This window comes from Calliphora vicina, chromosome 5 (genome assembly GCF_958450345.1).
Source record: "Calliphora vicina chromosome 5, idCalVici1.1, whole genome shotgun sequence".
NCBI lineage: Eukaryota > Metazoa > Arthropoda > Insecta > Diptera > Calliphoridae > Calliphora > Calliphora vicina.
In genome coordinates, this window is record NC_088784.1 from 3,581,267 (window position 1) to 3,606,268 (window position 25,002).

A 25,002-nucleotide genomic window follows, 5' to 3' on the forward strand; every position below is an offset into this window, starting at 1 on the left:
AATATTTTCTTTAAAGTAAAAAGATAATTTGTTAGAGACTATTTGCATGTACTATGAATACAAATTTAATTATTCAATAAATTTTAAATTTTTTTTCTAATAAATTAAAAAAATGTAAATGTTTTTATGGCAGTGGTCGGCACTCATAGCCACCAGGACCAGAACATAATTGGTAATTTAACTGTAAATAATCCAAATACAGCGAACTTCTTAAAATTTATAAAAACGAAATAAATTTCCAATGCTTCTTAGGGTACTGCTACACGTTCAGTATATATTGACCGCGATCCAGTATCGCGATATTTATTTAACGTATAGCATGCAGTATTGATGGATCGCGATCCAAATTGCAGAATAACCTAATTTTGCGTGATCCATTAAAATGGATCGCGATCCAAATATCACAATATATATTGAAAATCTACCACGTATTATAATCCAAGTGGCGACCACTGTTTTATTGAATAGTTAAGAGATGAAATTAAATTTTAAAAGTTGATTGAAGAATTAATCCATGCAAACATTTTGATACATGCTCACTAAAACTAAATATTATTTCACTCTTAAATTAAAAAAAAATCAATCATGAAATAAATTCTAAAATCACTCAAAACAACTTTCATTTCCGATATAAAAATAAAATGTGCGATGCAAAAAATTGTATTGTATTATTTTATTTTAAATATAATAAAACCACAAACAAAAACAAAACTTCTCATGTGGAATCTTAAGTTTGAAACATGTTTGTTGTATTTACAGACATATAAAAACAATAAAAATGACTCACTCAGGCTAATTTTAATAATTTTGTAAAATCACAATCAGGTTTCTTAAGTACAATTCACCAATTCACACAAAAACAAATCAACACAAACAAACTAAAAACAAATGCATACAAAAGATACTTCTTAATAGTTTTCAATATTAAACTAAAAATTAAATGTCATAACAAAAACAACAAACAACATCATAGAGAACAATAACAACAAAGCACCTACAAAAACTTCAAACCAAAATCAAAATAGAGAATGTGAGGCTACAGGTAAAGAGAAAGAAATAAAAACGTCACAATGTCTAATCTAAAGAGACACAAAACAAGTAAAGCTTAAAATATGTACAAATGAATGATATATCAATGCAGTGATATAATAAAAGCTTCTCCTCACACACGAGTACCCAACAAATACCCTGATGTTTGCTGTTGGCAAACCTGTGCTCTAAGACCATTTTTCATTGCGAGTTTAATTTTAAACTTTGAAGTGTTAAAACCTCAATTTCATTGTACTTAAAGCAAAAGCGCATGCGTTAATTTTAAATATTTTTTTTAAAAGTTAAATTAAAATTTAAAAAAAATAATAATAAAAAAAAAACGATCTGTAAACGGACATTTGTTTTTGAAAACGTGCGGCAGCAGTATAAAACACCTCAAATACCCTAAACTACACAGTGTTGAACTGAACTGAACAACACAAAACAATTCATTGTTGGATTGAAATAAATTTATTATGCAAATAAAGTAAGAATTTATTTAAACAAAAAATAAAAATAAAAAAATTAAAACAGACAAACAACAATAAAATAAAATATGTATGTATAACGACAACAATTACAAAATGTTTATTTGTATACTATACCATGTTTTGTAGTGTAGTGTAGGGTATACTTACATAGATAAATATAGTTTGTAAATATATTTTAATTAGCAACAAATATATACAATAAATACCACTCACTATTTATTGTAAATAACAATAGACAAAAAGAAAAAAATTAAAACGGCAAAATTAACAAAAAAAAAAACAAAAAAACATTCATACATATAAATGTAATAAATTTGTCAAAAAAGAAAGTGGTCAACAGTTGATATTGTGTTAAAATCGTATTGTTAAAAAATTTTAAATTAATATTCAAATTATATAATTAATTGTTATCAAAGTTATTCGCACTTTTAAATCCAGTCAACTTTTCAATATAAAGAAATCTGCATTGAATTGATTGCAGTGATTGCTTTACACAAACATTATTTCAATATTATTAAAAAAAATAAAACATTTTATAAAATTCAGAACTCTCTCTCTATAAGGAGGGTTATCTTCATTATATAATTTCCTATGCTCTTTTTTAATGTATGTTCGCATCTTTACAGAGCTTTTTGATGCTCCGAAAAGTCCTAGAAATTTGAAATGCTAATGGAGCCAGATTCCTTAATTTCGATCAGGCAGCTCTTTTATCACTATTACTGGTAGAAAAAAAAAATAAAAATGTGAAATAAATTTTACTTTATTTCCTTCCCCCCAAATGGTTGACCTGGATCCATGCCTGATATATACTACATACATCAAAAGTCAAAAATTTAAAAAACTATGCCATTTTCATGTCATAGTCAAACTTAAAACCAGTTTTAAATTTCGCATTTCAATTCAATTTGAGGTAGTTTTGAAAATATTCCACATTTACATTAATGAGCACTTTATAATTTAATTAATTTATTAAACTAGTTGTCCCGGCAAACGTTGTTCTGCCATAGCTCACACAGAGTTTGAATACTCCCACTATAATAGTACCCCAGATATGCAATAATAAATTTTTACTTTGTATGGGAGGTGCCATGCCCAATGTTCCTATATAGGTCAATTGTGAATCTAAACCATCCAGGGACCCACTCAAACACACACAACAAATTTCATCGAAATCGGCCCAGCCGTTAAGGAGGAGTTCAGTTACTAACACACGTACAGAAGAATTATATATAAAGATATTATTGTTTTTAAGGGGGTTTTTTAATAATTACTTTGTTGCATTTAATAGCAAAATATGGTTAGGGGATTTTCACACTTGTTTATCTTAGAAAAATACGAGATCGGATGCAAATAGTGCTGCCAAACTTACCACTGTTCCGCTTCGCTGAATTCCAAATTTAATTTAATAATTTTGAATGCGAACGAAATCTTTCTTTCGATATTGTGAAACAGGCAATAAGAGTATATATATTCTGGACCTAATAAAGTATATTCTGGATAGTTATAGATAGCGGAGTCGATATACCCATGTCCGTCTGTATGTTGAAATTAGGGTTTTTAATTTCCCGACCTTTTTTGATTCCCGGGAATCGGCAAATTTTTTTCTACATTCCCGGGTACCCGGCTATTCCCGAAATATATGATACTGTAAATTAAGAATATTATAACCAAATTTCATATAAAAATTTAGTTTTATAATTATTAAATATCAGAGATTCGAATTAATTAATAAAATTTGAGCTTAATTCACTAAAATCTTAATCCGTAATTAAAGAGTGTCAGCCTTTCAGTCTATAAATCCACTATTTCTAAAGTAACAAGTAAGAGTGCTATATTCGGCTGTGCCGAATCTTTAAGTAAACAAAATTTATTATTTTTCCAGCTGTTTTTTAATTTTTTGGAAATTTTTTTTTCGAATTATTTTAAAATTTTTTTTTTGTTTTTTAATTTTTTTTTGGTGAAAAAAAATTCAGGTTAAAAAATATTTTTTCCGATTTTGACCCATTGTAGGTCCAACTTACTATGGTCTTATGTACGTCGTTGTAAATATCTTTGAATCTATCATTATCTATCATTATCTATCATTAGATATCCATATTGTCTATATTAATGTCTTAGTAATCCAGATATAGATCAAAAATCGAGGTTGTCCTGGTTTTTTCCTAATATCTCAGCCATTTGTGGACCGATTTTGCTGATTTTAAATAGCAAACTTCTCGAAAGCATGTCTGACAGAATTATTGAGGATTTGGATCCCGAAGATATCTGGGGTATTCAGAAAATTGATTTCAACAGACAGACGGACATGGCTTAATCGACTCCGTTATCTGTAAGGATCCAGAATATATATATACTTTATAGGGTCGGAAATGAAAAATGTAGAAATTACAAACGGAATGACAAACTTATATATATCCTTCTCACGAAGGTGAAGGGTATAAAAATGAAACTTGTCAAGACGTTTTGAATATTTCAAGGCTAATTAATGGCTTCTTAGACAACAAGTTTTTAATTTTATAAGATTATAATTGTCCACTTTTAAGAGTCTCCACTGTATGTACATATATATACATACGAGTACATATAAAGCAATTAAACGTTTTAAAATTAAATTTATTTAGTATTTACTTAAAGCAATAATAAAGAATTTGAAAAATGTTATTGAAAATAAACAGCTTTCATTGCAATATTTATGTAAATTTATTCCAAAATTATAGCAAATTTTTTGGATTTTGGAAATCGTTTATAAATTGGCAGTTGTTAATTAAATATAAAATAATAATAATTTGTTTCTATCTATGTATGTATGTAGTTAGTATAAAAAAGACTTTTTTACGACGGTCGACAAGGTGGGGTTTTGAACTCTTAGATACACCATATTTTTATTTAAATCAATTTACAAGAGTGTGTACGTATGACAAGTATTGTATGGCATATTATTTACATGCCATATTTATAAATTAATAGTTGGCTACGGTCTCCCAATAAGACCCCAAAATAAAATTAAACACATGGAAACTTACACACATATTAAAACTATAGTGCGAGTACTATAAAGTTATGATTAAAACGTTTTTTTTTGTCGATTTTTTCTACTTTTTTTTCATTACCAATTGCTATCAAAATAAGTCAAAATGACAATAACAACAACAGGAATTTGTCTATAAAAACATGACAAGAAGAGGTACTACACACTCATACTTATCAAGCCCCAACCGGCCAAACAATCGAAAATATATTTGAAAAAGGCGAATAATTTTCGAACAATAAGGTTCGTAAACTTATCAAGAATTTTTAAATACATAAAGAGTGAGCCAAAAAAAAACTTATGCTTGTATTAAGTTAAATAAAATTTAAAAATTCTTTATTCAAATATTGTACAAATTCATTAAATATGAAATAAAATATTTGCATTTTAGTCGCTATTTATAAATTTATCCACTTTTTCCGGAAATCCACCCATTAAAGATTTTATAGTTGCTTCCGTTACCCTTTTGGGCGAGGTGGTATGCTTTTCCAGTGTACTTTAACCCTCTAATGCCCAAGCATACTCAAGGCACTCATCGCAAAAATGCCTATAAATGCTTAAGCATTATAGGGTTAATTCTTCTTTTACAAGAGACCAATACCTTTCCACAAGCCGAAGTTCTGTACAGTTGGGTGGATTTACCTCCCGTGTTACAAATTTGACATTATTGTTTAAAAATCACTCACATGCCTTTTTTCCATAGTGACATGATGCCAAATCGGGCCAGAAATATTAAGGAACTCTGCTCGGTTTTAAGAAAGTTAAAACCCGTTTTTGTAGACACTCCGTAATATTCAGCCCAATTCTGAAAAAATTCCCAGGGAGTTTTGGGAGTATGTTGAAATCAACTTTTCTTGGTCCCCAAATAACTTACATACGTGATTCATACATCAATATATCGGGAATTCTTCCGGCTCGATTGCTGTTTAAAAGGAAAAAACCAGGACAACCTCGATTTTTGACATATTTTTGACACATATCTGGATTACTAAATCATTAATATAGACAATTGATATCTAATGATAGATATTGTGCAACGACAATACATACATATGTATAAGGCCATAGTAAGTTGGACTCTACAAGGGGTCAAAATCGGAAAAATATTTTTTTTAATTTTTTTGTCCAAAATTATTTTTCTCCAAAAAAGATTTTTTAAAAATAAAAAATTAAAAAAAAAATGTAAAAAACTTAAAAAAAAAAATATTTTTAAGTAGAATTTGGTGAAGGGTATATAAGATTCGGCACAGACGAATATAGCTCTCTTACTTGTTGTATTAAAATTATTAAAAATAATCGCATAAAATCTTAAAATAAATTTTAAAAAATATTCGATTTTGTCGAATAATTCGAGACAAAAAAACCGGTTTGTCGAATAACTCGAAAACCGTCCTTTTGTAAAAACCGGTTTAAAAAAACCGGAAAATTGGAAAAACCCGGTTTTTCGAATAATTCGAAAACCGGTTTGACAACTCTATTTGCGATAGTCGTTCTCGAATGTTTGTAACAGAAATGTTTGAACATAAAATTCAATATAATTTTTGAAGGCTGTGGTCAGGTGGGTGTTTGTTCATATATAGTACATAGTATCGTATCGTTCGTATCATGAGGAGTATTTGAGCACTTACCTTTAATAAGGCCCAAACTAATAAACAATAAAACACAAAATAATAATAAACTGCTAAAAAAAATAAGTTATCAAATCAATATCAGTAAAAGCTGTAAAAAAAGAGCTTTATATGTCTGAGTGTATAGAGTTTTATAATTTCTTGCAATTGTGTGATATTTATTCTTTAGAAAAGAATACGCTACGTTAGGTAATGTTTACTGTTTAAACAGTCATATCAAATAAAATATTGATTTTTTGGTCCAATATTAGATTCAGTTGAAATAAAGCTTCTAAGGTTTTCTAGGGATCCTCGTTTAGGCCCTATTGCGTTTTAATGGTTTCTAAAATTCGGACAGCTGGCCATTTTGTGCTAAAATTTGTTTTGGACTTTTTCCATTATTAATACCAAACATTTCTGATTAATAGAAAATATTTGGGGAAAAATTCTTCCCCCTAGGTCCCATCGTGCCTTCAACAGGGAGAAGGACGGACATGAATAGGATACAGAATATATAAACATTCGATGTGTTGCAAACGGAGTGTCAAAATCAATATGCTTCCAAAGCTTTTTCAACATTAGCTTAAGAAAAACCGGGCCGGGATCTTCCTAATTTGAATCCTTTTAGCCATTTCTATCATACATTTCGGATCAATATTTGGGGACAATTTCATATCCCTTCCCTTTAATAGACAGATGGAAGTACATAGCTTGATCGTCTTAGAATTTAATAAGAATCCAGAGAATATACTTTTGTGGATCTACGACCAATATTTCTATATGTTGCAAACTGAATGACAAAATCAATATATCCCCCATATTTTTCATGGTGGATATAAAAACCGGTTTATTTCGCTTCAGCTTAATAAAACAGGCCTAATCTCCCTACTTTTAATCCTTAGCTTTTTCCACCCTTACTAAGTGGGAGAATCACTATAGACAAACATTTACATATTTATTTATATTAATTAACTTTATGATACCTTTAGTACTATTGTATCTAGTTAATACATTTCCCCTTTAAAATGTCATTAATTTAACCCCTTTTTTACCAATCAAATTCCAATTCCTTAATGACCTATTATAGCTCTAGCACATGATAACTAAGAACAAAACCAACTGCTTCGCTTTAGCTTTTTCAATACAATTTTCATTTAGTCTGGTGGGGTTTGGCGATAGTTTGTTAACAACAATATACCGTCGTCGTTGTAGTCGTCGTCGTCGTCATCTCCATACAATACAATATTATATTCAGTTACGTTTCTGCTGTGTTTTGTAGCACATTATTATTTTCTTTCGTCGTTTCTGTGTTTTTGGAGGGTTAGTTCAGTTTATAACATCAAAAATATAATACATATACAATATAATAATAATAATAAAAAAAGAAGTTATAAAAACGTTAAATATTTATTAATAAAAAAAGCTGAAATTATATTTGAGTGTTCTATTAGAAACTTTACCTTAATTTGTGTTCTACAATTCATTCACACCTTTTTTTTTGGCACATAATAAATATTTTCTGTTCTGTTTTTCTGATTATAACAACTTAATAATAAATATTTTCTGTGGTTAATAAGAAACGGCCAAAAATTCATTTCGAACTAGAACAACTTTTGATACGGCCGTGACTTTGACTTTGTAAATGTTATTAACGGTTACAATAAATAAATACTTATTTATTACTCGTATTAAAAAATAAATAAATGAAAACTGTGTTAAAAGCTTTTTCCTGTTTTTTATGTGTTAAATATTGAAAGAATTTTAATTTCAAAACGTGTTTATAAATTTTTTTAATAAAAATTGTGTTTTCTTACTCCTACGCTAGTCTAAATTCTTCAGCATAATTTGAATTTCTTAAGGAAATTTTTGGATTAATATTGAACAAAAAATAATAAAAACTTTTGGTGAGTTTATTAAAAATCTAAAGAAAACTTTAAAAATAATTAAAAAATTAAAAAGTCTAAGGTAACTTATCAAAATTTTAACATAGTTTAAATATTTTTTTTTCATACAAAAAAATATTTTTAAACATTGATTAGCCTTAACTATGTTTAAAATTTCGATAAGTTACCCGGCCTAAGGACCTTAATTGAATCTAAAATAGGTGTAAATATTTAAATAAATTCATTTGTTTTATATAAAGTTATTGAAAACGTCTTTCAATTGAACACAATATTGTGTAGATTTTAAACAAAACAATTATTTTTTAAAAAATTATTCAAACAAATATGATATTGATGTCTTTAAATTATTATACATATCTTGAATGTCTTACTATTATTAATACATTTAAATATAAATAAACATTTACTTATTTCAAAAACACTTGAATAATTTATAAAACCTTTAAAAGATAATAAAACTAGGTCATTTTAAAACTTCTTTTTAAAAGATAAATAGCTATACTCGTTGCAGAAAGCTTGTTCTATATGAAGAAAAGAAATGTTTTAAAATATCTTTTAATAAGTCTAAAAATATGAAATAATAAAAGCAAAATGTGTTCCCTCTCATATATCAAAGGAAATTATTTATGATATTTCCTTCTAGTGTCGTTAACCTTCGATTTTAAAGAACTTTATTAAGAGAACCCTGAATTTGAAGTACCTCAGAAGAGAAATTCTCTGAGAAAGTTCGAGCTCCGGCTAAACTAAAAATCAGTATATGGCGAAGCCGTCATTATAAACTTCCCCTTCGTGAGAAGTGTATATATAAGTTTGTCATTCAGTTCGTAATTTCCACAATATAATTTTCCGACCCTATAACCTGGATCCTTATAGATAGGGGAGTCTATTAAGCCATGTCCGTCTGTCTGTTTTCTGAAGACCCCAGATATCTTCGGGATCCAAATCAGCAAAATCGGTCCTCAAACAATGGACCTACAATGGGTCAAAATCGGAAAAAATATTTTTTAACCCGAATTTTTTTTACAAAAAAAAAAAAAAATAATTAAAAAATTTTTCTTAAAATATAAAAAAAAATTAAAAAATTTTTCTTAAAATATAAAAAAAAAATTAAATTTTAAGATAACAGATCGAAATTTTTTTCCAAAAAATTAAAAAAAAACAACTTTGGAAAAAAACATTTTGTTTACCTAAAAATATTTAAAAGTTGTATTTTGAAGAATAATTTGGTGAAGGGTATATAAGATTTGGCACAGCCGAATATAGCTCTCTTACTTGTTTTATTTTTAATTCAGTTTTATTGAGCAATAAAATGTTTGACATTGTGTCTTAAGACTAATCTGCGAAGCCATTTGGCTTGCCACGCAGAGGTGAAAGACTCTGGGTCCGGCCAAAGGTCGTCGACATAAACAATTTGTGTTATTTCATATGAAACAACTCTCAACACTCTCAGATATTGACACCAGAACATCGAATTAATTAATTAAATCTAAGCTAAAATCTTAACCATTCCCAACCTTAAAAAAGCTTCATTCCAAGGAATTATTGGAATAGAATTCCTATATTGTTGATTTAATTCATAATGTATGACTTAAAAATGCGGGATTTTTAAAAATGTTTAGCTTATATTTTGAAACATTTATTCAAAGTATTGGACATTGTTAGCTATGACTTTTTCCATCTTACTGGCTACATAAGGATTCCGAGCCAAAAGAAATGCTCATCTTTTGAGTTCATGAACGAATCAAGACAATATCAGATACTCCGCTCCAAAGTTAAGCGTATCCCAGAGAGAGCGTACTGCATCGATCGAAACAAATATTAGTCGGACAGGGCACGGTCTGGACTATAAAGCGGGTGAGGCAAAACTTCCCAACCACTTCATTCTAAATACTTTTTAACAGGTATTGCAACATGTGGCCGATCGTTGTCATTATGAAATATTACGGTTTCATGTCTGGGCGGTTTTCGGCCAATGTTCGCTTCAAACGGTCAGATTTATGCAGCTCAAAATAGATAGAACCCTTTTGCTACCACCAAATTCAGAGAATTACTTAAGCGCCATGGATATTTTACTATGGTGCCGAGCTTCACATACGATCTCTTACGCTTCGGCTTATTGTAGTGGATCCATTTTTCATAGTTAATTTCATAAATCTAACGAGTAATAGTTTAGTTTCCAATAAAATGTCTAAATATTCAATTGAAAAAGAAATATTACTTATATTTTTATCATTACTCATTAATTTGTATCCATTAGCTGGCTATTCAATGACGTAACACTCAAAGTGTTGACAGTAATTTTAAGAAATTATGTTTTGAAACACTTGATATATTTATATAAATTGTTTACATTAATTTCATTAAGAATACTTGTACGTATTTTATAAACAAAACAATATTGTTAATAATACATTTGCAAACATGACGAAAGTCGTAATGTCAACAGAATTTAACAAAATAACGCAAGAAATTAAAAAAAAGCTAAAGTCTATTTTGAACAAGATTCATGATAAGCAACAGCAGCAGCATGTTTAAAGTTTGTACACAACTAAGTTTAACTAGGGCTTTGTGTTACATTTTTATAGACATTTAGTTATTATCATCCTTTATTCCGTTGTTTTTTGGCCGAAATTTGCATTTTTTGCTAACTTTTCTTAAAATTTCGCTCTATTGAAGGCAAATAGAGTAACATTTTGTGCCAAGGCGAATTCAAATTTGCATTTTTTGCCTACTTTTCTCAAAATTTCGCTCTAATGAAGGCAAAAAGATTAACATTTTGTGCCAAGGCGAATTGTCAAACAGCTGATTACTTTTATTCGCTTGTTTGGTTCTACCGTCTGTCAAAGCTTGTTTTTATATTTGAATATCTTTCTTAAGTCCCCACTATTCAATTATCCACACTATATTAAGTTTTAATAAACTTTTTTTAATTTTTCATTTCTGTTTTTTGACATTTGGTAAGACAAATTGTTGTTTTTGTAGAATTGCCAAAACCATGTATGAATTCGCCTTGTTCTGTGCCTTAATTTGTATTATATGCTAAAATTGTTGCCTTCCTTACATTTTTGAATTAAAAAAAAGCTGTTTTGCGCATTTGATTATAAAATGTGTAGGCGCATAATTGGCTTTGTAGATTTACTTGTCATCCTTTATTCTCGCAAAGAAATGTTTTATTTTGCCAGTAAATTGCATTTTTTATAACTTTTCCAAAGAACTCGCTCCAAAAAGGCAAAAAATTTTTTACAATCCTTTGATTTCTTGAATAAGCAATTTTACGCAGTTGATTTTAAACAAGTAAGCAATACTTTAAGATAAAGATTGAAAATATTTTTTGGTAAATTTTTTAGCTGAACAATATTTTATTAGCACAAATATGGTTTAAAAAAATTAGTTTTGGTGAAAAAAACTCAAGTTAAAAAATATTTTTTTCTATTTTGACCCATTTTCTGTCTGAATTGCTTTACATACATCGTTTGAAAGGTCTTAGAAGTGTTTATCAATAGATATAAATATTGTCTATATTAATGACTTACCCGCATTAACACGAAGTCTGGTTATGCGTTAACTAATAGTTATACTGTCGGTTAAAAATAATTTTGTATGAAAACTGTCAGTATAACTATTAGTTAACACATAACCAGACTTCGTGTTACTGGGAATTAGTAATCTAAACATAGATCAAAAATAGGTAAAAAATCTAAAAAACTATTTAAAAAATACGATTTTTCCGAATTTGATGTATGAATCCTGTATGTAAGTTATATGGGGGCTTCAGAAAGTTGATTTCAACATACATGCGGACATGGTTATATCGACTCCACTATCTATAACAATCCAGAATATATATATTTTATGGAGTCGCAAATGAAAAATGTAGAAATTACAAACAGAATGACAAACTTATATAAACCCTTGCCAATTATGGTGAAGGGTATAAAAAGGCGGTGGAAAGGGCATAATATTTAAAATGTTGCCCTGTAACAAGGCAATATTTTTTACAATTATATGCAATTAGAATATGAAATGTCTTTGTTAAGCAAGATCTAAATGGCTTTTATAAAAGTAAGAAGCAAAAATTGTTATTGCTTAAAATTTATTTCAAATATTTTATCAGTTGAAATTTGTCTAAATTGTATTTTAAAAATTTCTTTGTGTACCGCCTTTATGTGGACTTAAGAGTTGTTATAATTAAATAAATGTGAAAAAGACAAACAAGAAATGTTAAATAAACTACAAATATTTTAATTATTAAAATACAGAAACAAAAAAGAAACGTTAAACTTACAGCAAAAGGTTGAGGAAGAAACAAAAGCGTACATATACCTCAAATGAAGATGAATTAAAAGTAAAAGTATTTAAAAATGATAATATTATATTTCCAAAAAAAAAATAAAACCATAATAATAAGATCTTTCACCCAGTTTTTGTGGTTGATTAATAAATACTCTGAACTTCGAAAAACAGAAACAAAAACAAAGAAAATAAACTGGAAATCTGAGCTTCAAATGTTTAATTATGATCAACATAATGACAAAGATGTATGTTGTTGCTTGGTGGTGGTTGATTGTTTTTACATACAAATATTTATTTATTCAACATAAATAAATAAATTTAAAAGCATATGTAATCGTATACATAATCTCTAATAGTTTTTATAATCATTAGTTTTAAATTTGAAACTAATTTAAATAAATATTTTATACATCTTTAATTTTTAACTTCACGTGTCTATTGAACCCTCGTCATCTTAAAAAACGCAACAAAATTTCAAATTTCACTTTCTATTTCATTCTGAAGGTGTTTTGAGTTTTGTTTCAAATACAATAAATAATTTATATTAATTATTTCTCTTTTGTATTTTGTAATCTTTGTTCAAGACATTGAAATCAATCATATGATTAAAAATTATTTAAAAATAAAACAGTTCTTCCGTTAGTTTTATTTGTTTAGTTTTTTTGTAACACAGTTTATTATTAAATTTGTTTCTTTTCAAAATCATGAAATCTGCAACAGTTATAAAATGCAAAAAAATAAAACAGTAAATTTTTGCAAACTTTATTAGTTTAATAATAGTAATAATACTAATAATAAAAGACGGCGACTGTAGCTTTCTAGTGATTAGATTATGAAAAGAATTTATTATTAATTTAATAAATTCAATTATCAATAGCAAACCAATTAAATCCAATTTTAAGTTATGGGTTTTTCGTTTATATTGTGGACTTTGTTATGTAAATATTTGCGAAATAACTATTTGAAAGTTAAAAATGTTATGCTTTATTTTACCTAGGAAATTAATGATTTAAAGTTGTATTAATAAAATACAGGTGAATCAAATCGAAATTGTTATAAAACAAACATTTTAATATATTGAAAAATATTAAAAATCAAAAGGGTAGAAACTTGTCAAAACTGCATCAGAAAATTGCATTTGCATTATGAATGCACTATTATATTAAAATATCCCTATGTATTCATATAATTTAAAGAGGACACCATAACCTTACAGACGGTTCCTCAATCAACCAAATCGGACACAGAATATGAAAAAAATATCAATACATGGCATTAACATTTGAAAATGATTTAGGGCATATGGTCACCAAGGCTGTTCTTGACAATGTGAAATCTGGACGCCCAATTTTGCGCCTCTTTTTCGAACATTTCTGGGCGTATATCACGAACAATGTTGGCCTGTAAGGCGTCAATTGTTGCTGGTTTATCAGCCTATACCAGTGACTTAACGTGATCCCACAGGAAATAATCGAGAAGTGTCAAATCGCACGACCTTGGTGGCCAATTGACAAGTATTTTTCTCGAAATAAAAGTTATTTTGATTTCAATAAATCGATAGTTCAGTCGTCGTATGCCACGTAGCGACATCCACCATCTCGCCCGGATCAATGTCATCCATATTTTCGAATAAAATATCATTGATCATGGTGCGGTAACGATCTTCATTGACTGTAACGCGAGATCCGGCTTAATTTTTTGAAGACAATGGTCCGATATTGGCACCAGCGTTTAAACCACATCAAACGGTACATTTTTCTGAATGCCGCTCTCGCTTCACACAATTTTATATAGAATAGATGACTTATTATTATACTCTTCATCATGAGTGGCAGGGGTATATATAAGTTCGTCATTCCGTTTGTAATTTTTACGTTTTTCATTTGACACCCCACAAACTATATATTCTGGATCGTTATAGATAATGGAGTCAATATAGCCATGACCGCCTGTATGTTGAAATCAATTTTTCGTATCCCCCAAATAACTTACATACATGATTCATACATCAATATATCGGGAATTCTCCCGGCTCGTTTTCTATTTAAAATCGAGACAATCGGCCCATAAATGGCTGAGATATAAAACAGGGCAAACACGTTTTTTGACCTATTTTTTATCTATGTATATTAGGATTACTAAGTCATAATAGGGATATCCAATAATAGATATTTCAAAGACCTTTGCAACTGTGTATATCAGGCCAAAGTCGGACCTACTATGGGTCAAAATCGGGAATAATATTCTATAATCCGAAATTTTTTTCACCAAAAAATTTTTTTTGTTATAAAATTTTTATTACTAATAAATTTAAAAGAAATTTTTTTTAATGTAAAAAAATTGAAAAAAAAAAATTTTTTGGCATAAATTTTTTTCGCTAATAAATTATTTTTTATTTTTTTTTAAATTTTGTTTACCTAAAAATATTAAAAATTTTTATTTTAAAGTATAATTTGGTCAAGGGTATATAAGATTCGGCATAGCCCAATATAGCTCTCTTACTTGTTTTCAAAGTAAATTTGGATAATTTGATATCGTAGTTCAAGCGTCAATCTATTCATGATGATTTGTCAGAGTAAACAGATCATAAATGTCAAAAAGTTCGTTTGACAGTTAACCCTTTCGTAAGTTCTTGTCCGCACAAAACGATGGCATGTCAAGAGTGGAGTAAAAAAAGTTGTCAGCTAAAATTTGGCCAAGTTTTTTGGATGTAGATGAAATATATTCTTTGGCTAAATGTCGCATAAACTGAAACTGTATTTTTTTAATAAAGGTATTCATAGACGGCAATACTGAGTGTTAATATTTGTCAAAAACTCAAGTATCATAATACAATTTCATAGTCTAAACTAAATTTGTATTAGATTTTCAAAAAATACGAATGATTTTTTTGATTTACGGTCGGTATTCAAAATTTGTTTAAGGTATTTACATTGAAATCATTAATTTCTTGACATACCGAATGATTTCAATAATATTTTAAATTTGAAAAGTGTTAATACTCAGTATTGCCGTCTATAAATACCTTAAGAGATATCTACTATATTTATAAAATAGTTTTAATCCCCATTTCTACAACATTAGGCAAAATGAGAATTAAAATTTGAAATCAAATGCATATTGGAAAATTTTTAAATTTGTTTTGAAAATTTGTCGGTATTCAAAAGAAATTCTGTATTTGATATAAAATTTGTATTTGTTTGTAAAATTCCCTAGATTTTTTTGTTTGCTATTTATTGCCATTTAAAAGGTTATAAATAATAATAATAACAATATACCAAAAAATTATTTATAAAATGACGCATATCAAAAATTAAACAATTTTAAATGTCTTTCTACTTTATCACGTCTGGCAAAAAATAATAAACAAAATATACTTTAATATACGTACATAAGTTCGTAAATTAAAATTAAAAAAAAGTTTGAAACATTCAACACACTTTGATAAACAAAATTAAACATAAGAAAGGAAAATAAAAAAAAACTACATACATAATTATAACGAATAATTTCAAATGTTTATCTAAGAATTTTAACAATATGTATTTGCATTTAAAATTTGAATCATAATTTAAATTTAACCTTGAAATCCCTTACTCACATCCATCATTCATTATGAAAATCAACTAAATAATGAGTTTAATGAGTTTTTTAAATATTTTCTTAAGCAATAAATATAACCTATTTACGAGTTTGAAGTTAATATTAAGTATTATTAAAACTTATTTCAATTGTTTTTAGTCATAAATATTTATTTACTTAAGATACGCGTTATAAGTTAAAACTGTTTAATTAATGGTTTGAAATTACACTGAATACTAAATAGACGATTTAAAATCCAAAAGTTCGACATTGGCTAACTATAGAAGTCACTGTCTCTAAGTAATCTAGGAAATAGTCACTTTCAAATAGGCATGTTTAAACGTTATTAAAGTCTCAAGTGTTGTTTTAAAAAAAAAAACTTATTTAGAAGTACGAGTACAATCATAAATCTAAGATGCAAGTGTATTTCATTTAATTTTGTGTTGAGGTAATAAGTGATAATGGTGGGTCGGCCAGTGCGGTGTTGAATTGTGTGTTTAAACCCATCCATTCAATTGTATTTGACCAGTTAGTTTAGTTATAGTTTATCTATGACCATGAAGTGTATAACAAATAAAGTGTTTTATTTGTTTCTGAGAGCATCTCTGTACACTCTCGTTACGCTTGAGTACAATATAAGTTAGTATGTCAAAAGTTAACAAAAGTTGTATTTTCTTTAGCTCTGTCAAATTCAAAACTTTCAGGAAAAAAGGGGATTTTTTTTTTGTATTTAAATTTTAAATAATTGTTTCGTAAGAAACATTTGTTTTTGTTAACAAATAAAATGAGTCATATTTTGTATTTATTTCTAATTTGTTCTTAAAAAAACACTTTATTGAAATATAAAGTTTAGTCATATTTTCTTTTTTTTGTTGAAAATTTTAACAGTAATTGTTGTTGAAATATATTAAGTTGTTGTTTGTCTATGCTCTGCTAACTGCAGTTACGTTAAGTTAAATAATCGTTTAAATAGTTTCTGTGTATTAAAATACACATATGCTTTTTTGTAACTAATAGACTTTTTTTTTGTTAAATAATAAACATGTATTGTTAAATATAACCAAGATGTTGTTGTCTATTAAATTAGTTAAATATTTAGCTATTAATGAATGACCTTAACAATAGTAATGGATAGAAAAGTGTTGTAAATACTGTTAATGGAATTATTAACAGAGAAAATAAACATATAGCTTTGTTGTATAGTCTTCACAAATAGCAATATTTTGTTTTGAAATTTATTTATTTATATTTTTATTTGAAATGAATACAATATAATAGTAATTATAATTATTATTACCGCTACTCACACGTTATGTGAGTAATGAAATGAATTACTTTAGTCTGAGGAATGTAGTTTAGGGGCAAACGTGTTAAGTCCCTTTTTTAATAAATATGACAGCAGAGTTATACAAGAATTATTCTAAAAACTTGTGTTTAAACTATCTGTTAAAGCAGGGTTTATTCTTATTTAGTAAGGATTCTAATTACAGATTAAACATAGTTTAGACTTAGCACTTTTGCTTGCCACAGCAAAAGTTAGTTTTCGAACAATTTTGAGAATATCGCTATTGAAATTCGAAAATGTTTTCTTTCGAATAGATTTAGGAATACTAGAAATATCCTATAGGAGAAATTTATTTAAAGTGAATAAAACTTATTATAAACTTTGCCTAAAAATCACAAAATCCCAACAAATAAATTGTGATTTAACTTTAAAAATTTCCTAAAATTTAAAATCAAATAATTATATTTTACAAAACTTTTTTAATTAAAAAAATTTAATTTTTTTTTTCAAAATTTATTTCATTTCAAAATTTTTACGTAATTTTCCCAAAAAAAATTTTCGACTTCTGCAAATTTTGAACTATTTAAAAAAAGGAAGTAAGGAATCACTACGACTCTTTCAGAAATTATATAAAGCCACAAAGTGGTTTAAAAACATTTTATTTTGGAAATAATTCGGTAGCTCGTGAACGATTTGAGATATCTTAATGACATTTTACACAGTCAAAGCAGAGGTATTTCTGAGTTGGTAGTTGCAATGGGGGCTATCGGATACCAAAAGTTGGTATCTGAAAATATTTAATTTATATTAAGATAGTCATTGAAAATCTTGGGGTTCCAACACTAACAAAAAAGCTAATAGGGCAATATATGCCTGCCAGCAACTTTTTGGTAAAACTAGGAGTTTAAAACCGTAATAAGGCCAATAATAACATGGAATAAAGTGGAACAGATGACTGCGAGATCATTACTTGATAAGGTCTATCTGTATTTCTATTACTGGGACCACGGGGACCCACTCGTCCCAATCTTACATATGTATATTGATAATGGATAAAGACTATAGGAGTGCATTCACATTTCCGGGGTATCCCATTCACATTTCCATCAATATTTCAGGCGGATATTTACGCCATCCTTATATACTCTAATGAACGTTTATGGAGATTAAGGAATACTAGAATATTTGTTATTTCGGATAGCCAGGCTGCTCTTAGAGCCTTATTGTTATATGAAGTGAGCTCTGGTGTTGCTATGGACTGCTGGACATTCTTAAAGGAACTATGTGCGCACAATGAACTCAACTTGTGTTGGGTCACAGGTCATGAAGGTCACGCTGGTCAGGGGCGCCCGACTCTTATTCATAGATCCTGAACCGTTCTTTGGCAGATTTTAGGGTAATTTACCGGGACTTAGACAGTCCAAAATGTTCAAACGTAGATCTCAATTGTTGCTATCGCTCGGAAAGGTTGAGAATGCTTATTGGCTTATTCACCGGACACTGTGGTTTAAGGTATCACCAATTTATTTTAGGTAATGTTGAGAATGAACAGTACAGGTTTTGTGAACTTCATGCTAAAACCTTTGAACATGTTCTATGCGATGCCCAAAGTTTTCAATGTGCCGAATCGGAGGGCCTTTATGGGAGAAGTATTGATCTCTTATCAAATAGAATAGTTGGAATGGTAAAATTTAAGGCTGCACAAAAGATGCTATGGGTTGCATATAGTATCCAAACAGTAGCTAATCAAGCGATCATATAAATATTTATCAACTTTATATGTGAAACCGCAGAGGCGTGTTTTTCTGGCCGAAATAAAATAAATTTAATTGTACATAAATATATTACGGAATAACTTTATATATTTAGTGCTAAAAATAAAGAAATATTAATGTATATTTTGGTTAAGATATACATATTTAGTTGCACCTGGAATAATAAGTATTTTTTATACCTTAAATATTTTAACTTTTTAAAACAAGTTTCAAAATAAAAAGCAGAGACCACAAATAAGGGGTCCACTTATTTTCAGAAGCTTATTAGCTGCTATTAGCTTCTTTGTTAGTAAAAAACTGAGAAGTCTTAATGTAAGAAATTTGTGATAAATTCTTAAAGGAAACTCAACCTATTTATTGCAATTTTTTACCATCCACCCCTCTATGCACTAAAATACAAAATTGTAATGATAATGTACTCCTTAAACTGTTTAAAAAACACTCATATACATTGTATGTACGTCATAATAAGATTTTACAATAGATATCAACGATTTCATAAAAAAATACTTTAAACAACATAATCAGGAAGTTCATTAACACACAAAAGTCATCATTTCGAACACGTATTTAACAACCAAAATAAACAATAAACATAATTTTATGTGTTACTAACCATTTTCTATGGGTGTGCTATATTTATTTAACCAGTAATTGTGGTGTTTTGCGTAAAGACGAATAACAAAAACACTTAAGTTAATGTTAAATTAATTAACAAATCAAACAAATAACACTAAAAACACTAAAAACAGGCACAACACATATTAAACAATAGAATAGAATTGAAAAAAGAGAACTTAATAACTTAATAAATTTACAACTGAAATTGTACACGTCTTTTAGATAATTTTGAATGAAGCAGGCATTTAAATTGTTGTTAAAAAAAAACATACAAAAGTGCGAGTTAATTTGAAAAATTTAAAGCTGGCGTCACGTGTTTAAAATACTTTTAACAAGTTATCAAATAATTTCATTAATTAACCAGTATTTGCAGGTTTTTTTGTTGTTTGTTTCTTTGATGAGTTTTAAATGCAATGATAAATGAAATACTTGGCAAATTGTAATTAAATAAATTGACTAATGATTTTGGTTTTAAATAACAATTAACCATGATTATGAAAAAGACACGTAAAATACTTGAAAAGAAAAATTTTAATTTTTTCTTTCTATGAATTGGCTTAAACCAAAATTTTGATGGACTTGACAGCTTGTTAAAGCTTGTTACATGTCGTCCAAGTTTTGTGTTATTTATGAATTTGTCAAGGCATTGTATGAGTGTGTAGACAGACAGTTAGACTTGATTTCTATTATCATTTTTTGTAAATCAAATACTTGTATGCGTTTTATTTGCCAAGATTTTGTTTTTATTTTTTTACAAATTACAATTAATTTAATTTATTTTGATTTGAAGGTTAAATGTGCAATAATAATAAAACGTTTTTATATGTACATATTTGAAGGTATATGTTTCAATTTAAGTGTGGGAAAGTATAAAGCTAAGGTGAACTGGATATAAAACCCATTTGTGAGAGAGATTCTAGAAATGTTCATTAAATGTTTGGTTTAAATCAAACACTTTTTACAGCTTTTATAGGAGTTGTAATAACAACACTTGTTTTTTAATTTTTTTTTTAAAAATTTAAATTTTTTGTTCATTTAAATTAAAATTAATGGTTTTATTAACACCTGGGGTACTTAAAATTTCTTTTAAGCTTGAAAATTACTCATTTTAAAATTCTCTTGTTAGGAATTCATTTTTCAAACAAATATTTCTTAGACATTTCAAATGACATCATGGCGAATTATAAAAAACATAATTTGTTTATACAATAATTCTTAAATTACTATACAGACGTATGTATGTCACTAATTAAATATTAAAAATATAAATTAAAGAAATTATTATTTCTTACTCTTGATTAGCATGACATTTTATTTTAATTAAAACTTGTTTTCTGTATTTTTTCTTCTCATTTCATTCTCATTGGCAGTGTTGCCGCTATATCAACAACGTAACTACTACAACAACATGGCTGATGTAAACAAACCAAAATTACAATTGCGCTCCGGTTTATCCATCAACGGAGACAAGACACCCTCACCGGCCACCAAACTCTTGATCAATCATGGCAAACCCAATTTTACCATACAACGGTCACCCAAGGTACAAAACGGCCATGCAAATCCTTTGTCACCCACACCAGATGCACCAGCTGTGCTAAAGGCCAACAACAACAACAATAATAACAATGAGTTTGTGGTTAAGAGCACCACATTCAATGGGGTATTTAAACCTTCGAACATTAGTGCGGCCACCAAGCAGACTTTGCAAGAAAATGGCAACAGCAACAGTAACACCATGAATGGCAATGATAATGAGGCTGCTAAGGTGGTTTTAAGAAGGGCCAAGGTTGTGCAAACAGAAACGAGGGAGGCTGCAGAGGAGGATGGAAATGTTCCTGAATTCATACTTAGACAAAGGCGCATACAAGAACGTTTGGCCAATCAAAATATCTTGGATTTTGAAAATAGACGCAGTGGCTATTTCACCCAAGTCATGATATCGCCTTCGAGTCCCAATCGCCAATCGTTTGCGGAGACCATGGCCAGTCCTGCTGTTAAGCCTGGTTTGGAAATACCACCACCACCAGCCACAACGCAACATGAAGAAGACATTAAGGAAGAAACCGCACAAGAAAAGCTAGAACATGAGCAACAAGAGCATGAAGAACAACAACAAGCTGATGTAGTGAAAACAGAAGAGACTGTTTTACATGCTGAACCTTTTACACTTAATGGCCAAGATGAAGAAGAAGTTGCTAAGGCCATTGAGGAGGTCAACAAGGCTGTAGAGGGAGAGGATGATGATAAAACGGAGTTAGAAGAACAAGTTGAAAATCACTTTGAAGAACCGGTAACAACTCTAGAGCAAGTAGAAGAAACAAAACCAGAAGAAGCTCAGGAAAAACAACAAGAACTAGCTCCCGTAGTGGCTGTAGTTACCTCTGCAGCTGTAGAAGAAGAACAACAAGTAGAAACCCCAATTGTAGCAGTCGTTGTTACTTCAGCCCTAGAAGTTGCGGAAGAGCAACAAAATGGTCATGTGGAAGCTGAAGTCACCTCAACCCCTATAACTGAGGACACAGCTAAAGAACCCCAGTCTAATGGTGTGGCTGAAGAACCAGCAGAACCTCTACAAAATGGCCACACTACTAATGGCGAAGCTTTAGATAATGGAATCACCATTTCTCATACAAATGGCTTAAGTGGCCCCACACTACCTTCCCCCGATCCCACAGGCGAAAAGGGTGTTAATTTTGAGCCCAAAACTGTAGTATCTTTCTCCCAGGAATTAGGTAACAATGTCAACAAATATCCTGATACTGTTAAAGTGCATAGAGACACAGAAACTCCGGAAGTAGACAATGAATTAAAGGAACTAACCAAATTGAAATTTGAAATTAAGGGAGATGATAAAGATATTGAAGTTAAATCTGTACTAATAACCGAAACAGCTTAAATTAAATCTTGTGAGTTAGATACAATCAGTATACAGCTAACAAGCAAGTGTTATTTATCCATAAATATCAAGCTATTTATTATTATATAAGTTATTGAAACTGGCATTATGTGTAAAGTTATTATAAATATTTAAGTACATTGCTAATCTGTAAAAGATTTCAATTTCAGTACTTTAACAGTAAGGGTCTGCATGTGAGAGTATAAATGTTAATTATTGTAATTGTGTACAAAATATTTAAACTGTGCAATGTTTTTTTTGTATTGTATTTTAATGAAATGAGCGAGCGACCCTTAGTAGTCTTTTGTTTTATTATACATTACTATTTTTTTTTTTTGTTTAGTTTTTAAGTTTAAACTGTTGCCAAATTATTAAAATTAAATTATAATTTAAATAAATAAAAAAAACAAAAAAATTAAATTTGGATCATTGTATTCTAGGGCGGGGCATTATTACTGTTAATGGACTATTAAAGGATTAGTGCGGTAATAATGTTGATTAGAATCAACATTACGGCCTCGGATTTCATACGGACCCAAATCATTTATCAATTATATAAATTTGGTATTGAAAATAAACAAAATCGGTATGAAATATAAGCAAGAAAACAGGATTTTACAATTTTTATATTCAGAAATCAACTATTGACTGTTTGTATTGTTGAGTTAACCTGAGGTTTGCAAATAATGAGGGTTATCTAAAGTAAATATTTTTCGAATCAAAAATATTCGAAAAATTTTCTTGATTTTTAAAAATATGAACTGAGTAAAACTTTCAGAAATAATCTACAATTTGTTAAATATTCTCTAAAGAAATTTTCAAAATTTGAAAAAATGTTCGAATATCGTTATATTTTGTCAGTAATTTTTTTTTTCAAAATTAATTTTTTTTTTTTTTAATTAAAAATCCACTTAGTTAGCACTGCGAAATATAGAACTCATACTTGTTTTTTCACATATTGTAGAATGTTTCCCAGACAGATCTTTGTTTCACGTTAAACATTTCTAGAGAAGTCTAGTTTTGGGAGTCTGATGAAGGATATTATTTACAAGTATTTCATATTATTGAAATCTTTAGAACTTGAGAATCAACATTTTAAAGCAAAAATGTTTCTGATCCATTTTCAGAATAACATTTAAACATAAAAACTAAAAATTTCATAAAGTAGTGATTTTATGTGAAGAAAAATCTTATATTCGAATTGCTAATCAAATGTTTCTGTCTTAATGACCGAATTTTTTGTTATGACATAAAAAATTTAGTTGGTTTGACAAAAATTGGGTTATTCCAATCGTAATCATCTGCGTTAGTTAACCTAAAAAAAATTGGTAAATATAAAAAAATTTATGGTTATAATCGATTCATTCGATTGGTAACAAATAACAACGAATTGTGCAGAAGAAATAAAACTAATAAAAAAAGATTCAGAAAATGTTTTAAAAAACTCACGGGAAAATATTCCCATTTAGGAACTCTGAAAAAGCTCAGCTAGAGACCAAATAACTGCATGAACCTTCTCTATATAACTGATATTGAAATTCAGATCCTATTCACAACTAAAAACGAAAATAAAGTCGTGCAAACATTTAAAAATAATTATTTTTCAACCGAAATATTTCCTTAACTAAAAACAAGTAGGAGAGCTATATTAGGCTGTGCCGAATCTTATATACCGTTCACCAATGTGAATATGTATTAAAATTTTTTTTAGAAAAAAATTTTTGGTGGAAAAAAAAATTGTTGAAAATTATTATTTTTTTTGGAAATCTATTTTTATTTCACAAAAAAAAAATTTGGTCAAAATATTATTTTTTTTTAAATTTAAAAAAAAAATGTCGGTGGAAACTATTTTTTTTGTGAAATAAACATTTTTTGAAATAGGACAGCTATCCCCTATGTCACAGAATTTCATTCCGATCGAAAGTGGAATTAATTCCGCATTTTGCTTCCTTAGAGTAAAACCAATAAATAAAACCACTTTCATTCAGTTTTCCTGACTTTTGTTTTAATATACAAAACTTTGTCAAATTAAATTTCGAAATTCCAACTATTTTGGGAATTGAAAAAATCAAACGGAATCAAAACAAGCTAATAAATAGATCAGAATAATAATTACGGAATTGAAACAATTTCAAGATTCCGATTTGTTTATAATATAAAAAACAAGTGTTTTACTTTTATTTTACTACTTTTCTAGACAGGGAATTTATTGAAAATAATGGCTTACAAGGTGTTTTTTCTAAATCAATATAGAGAAGAAAAAACAACCCTAAAATAAATCCTTAAACATGACCGATTAATAATATTTCAAGAAATGTGTGACAGGCCTATATATTAGGGTGTGCCGAATCTTCAATGTGATTTTTTTTTAAATTTAATTTTTTTTCGAAAACTAATTTTTTTATGAAATATTTTTTTTTGGAAAATTCGGGTTGAAACTATTTTTTCATATTTTTTTTAACCCATTGTCGATCCGAATTTCTTTCTA

At 28.4% G+C, this 25,002-nt stretch overlaps 1 protein-coding gene across 3 annotated transcripts; it reads left to right on the forward strand.

Annotated features, from left to right (window-relative positions):
• Positions 1-1,355: 1,355 nt before the first annotated feature.
• hebe lies at positions 1,356-22,934 on the forward strand. 3 transcript variants are annotated; one of them, XM_065512205.1, is made up of 3 exons: positions 7,324-7,475; positions 7,981-8,059; positions 20,986-22,934. In XM_065512205.1, exon 3 carries the CDS (start codon positions 21,024-21,026, stop codon positions 22,512-22,514), a length of 1,491 nt encoding a protein of 496 aa, XP_065368277.1. In that variant the 5' UTR covers positions 7,324-7,475; positions 7,981-8,059; positions 20,986-21,023; the 3' UTR covers positions 22,515-22,934. The 3 variants fall into 3 exon arrangements, with proteins under 3 accessions (XP_065368275.1, XP_065368278.1, XP_065368277.1); XM_065512203.1 differs by lacking the exons at positions 7,324-7,475; positions 7,981-8,059 and adding an exon at positions 1,356-1,516; XM_065512206.1 differs by lacking the exon at positions 7,981-8,059 and having other exon boundaries at positions 7,315-7,475.
• Positions 22,935-25,002: the final 2,068 nt, after the last annotated feature.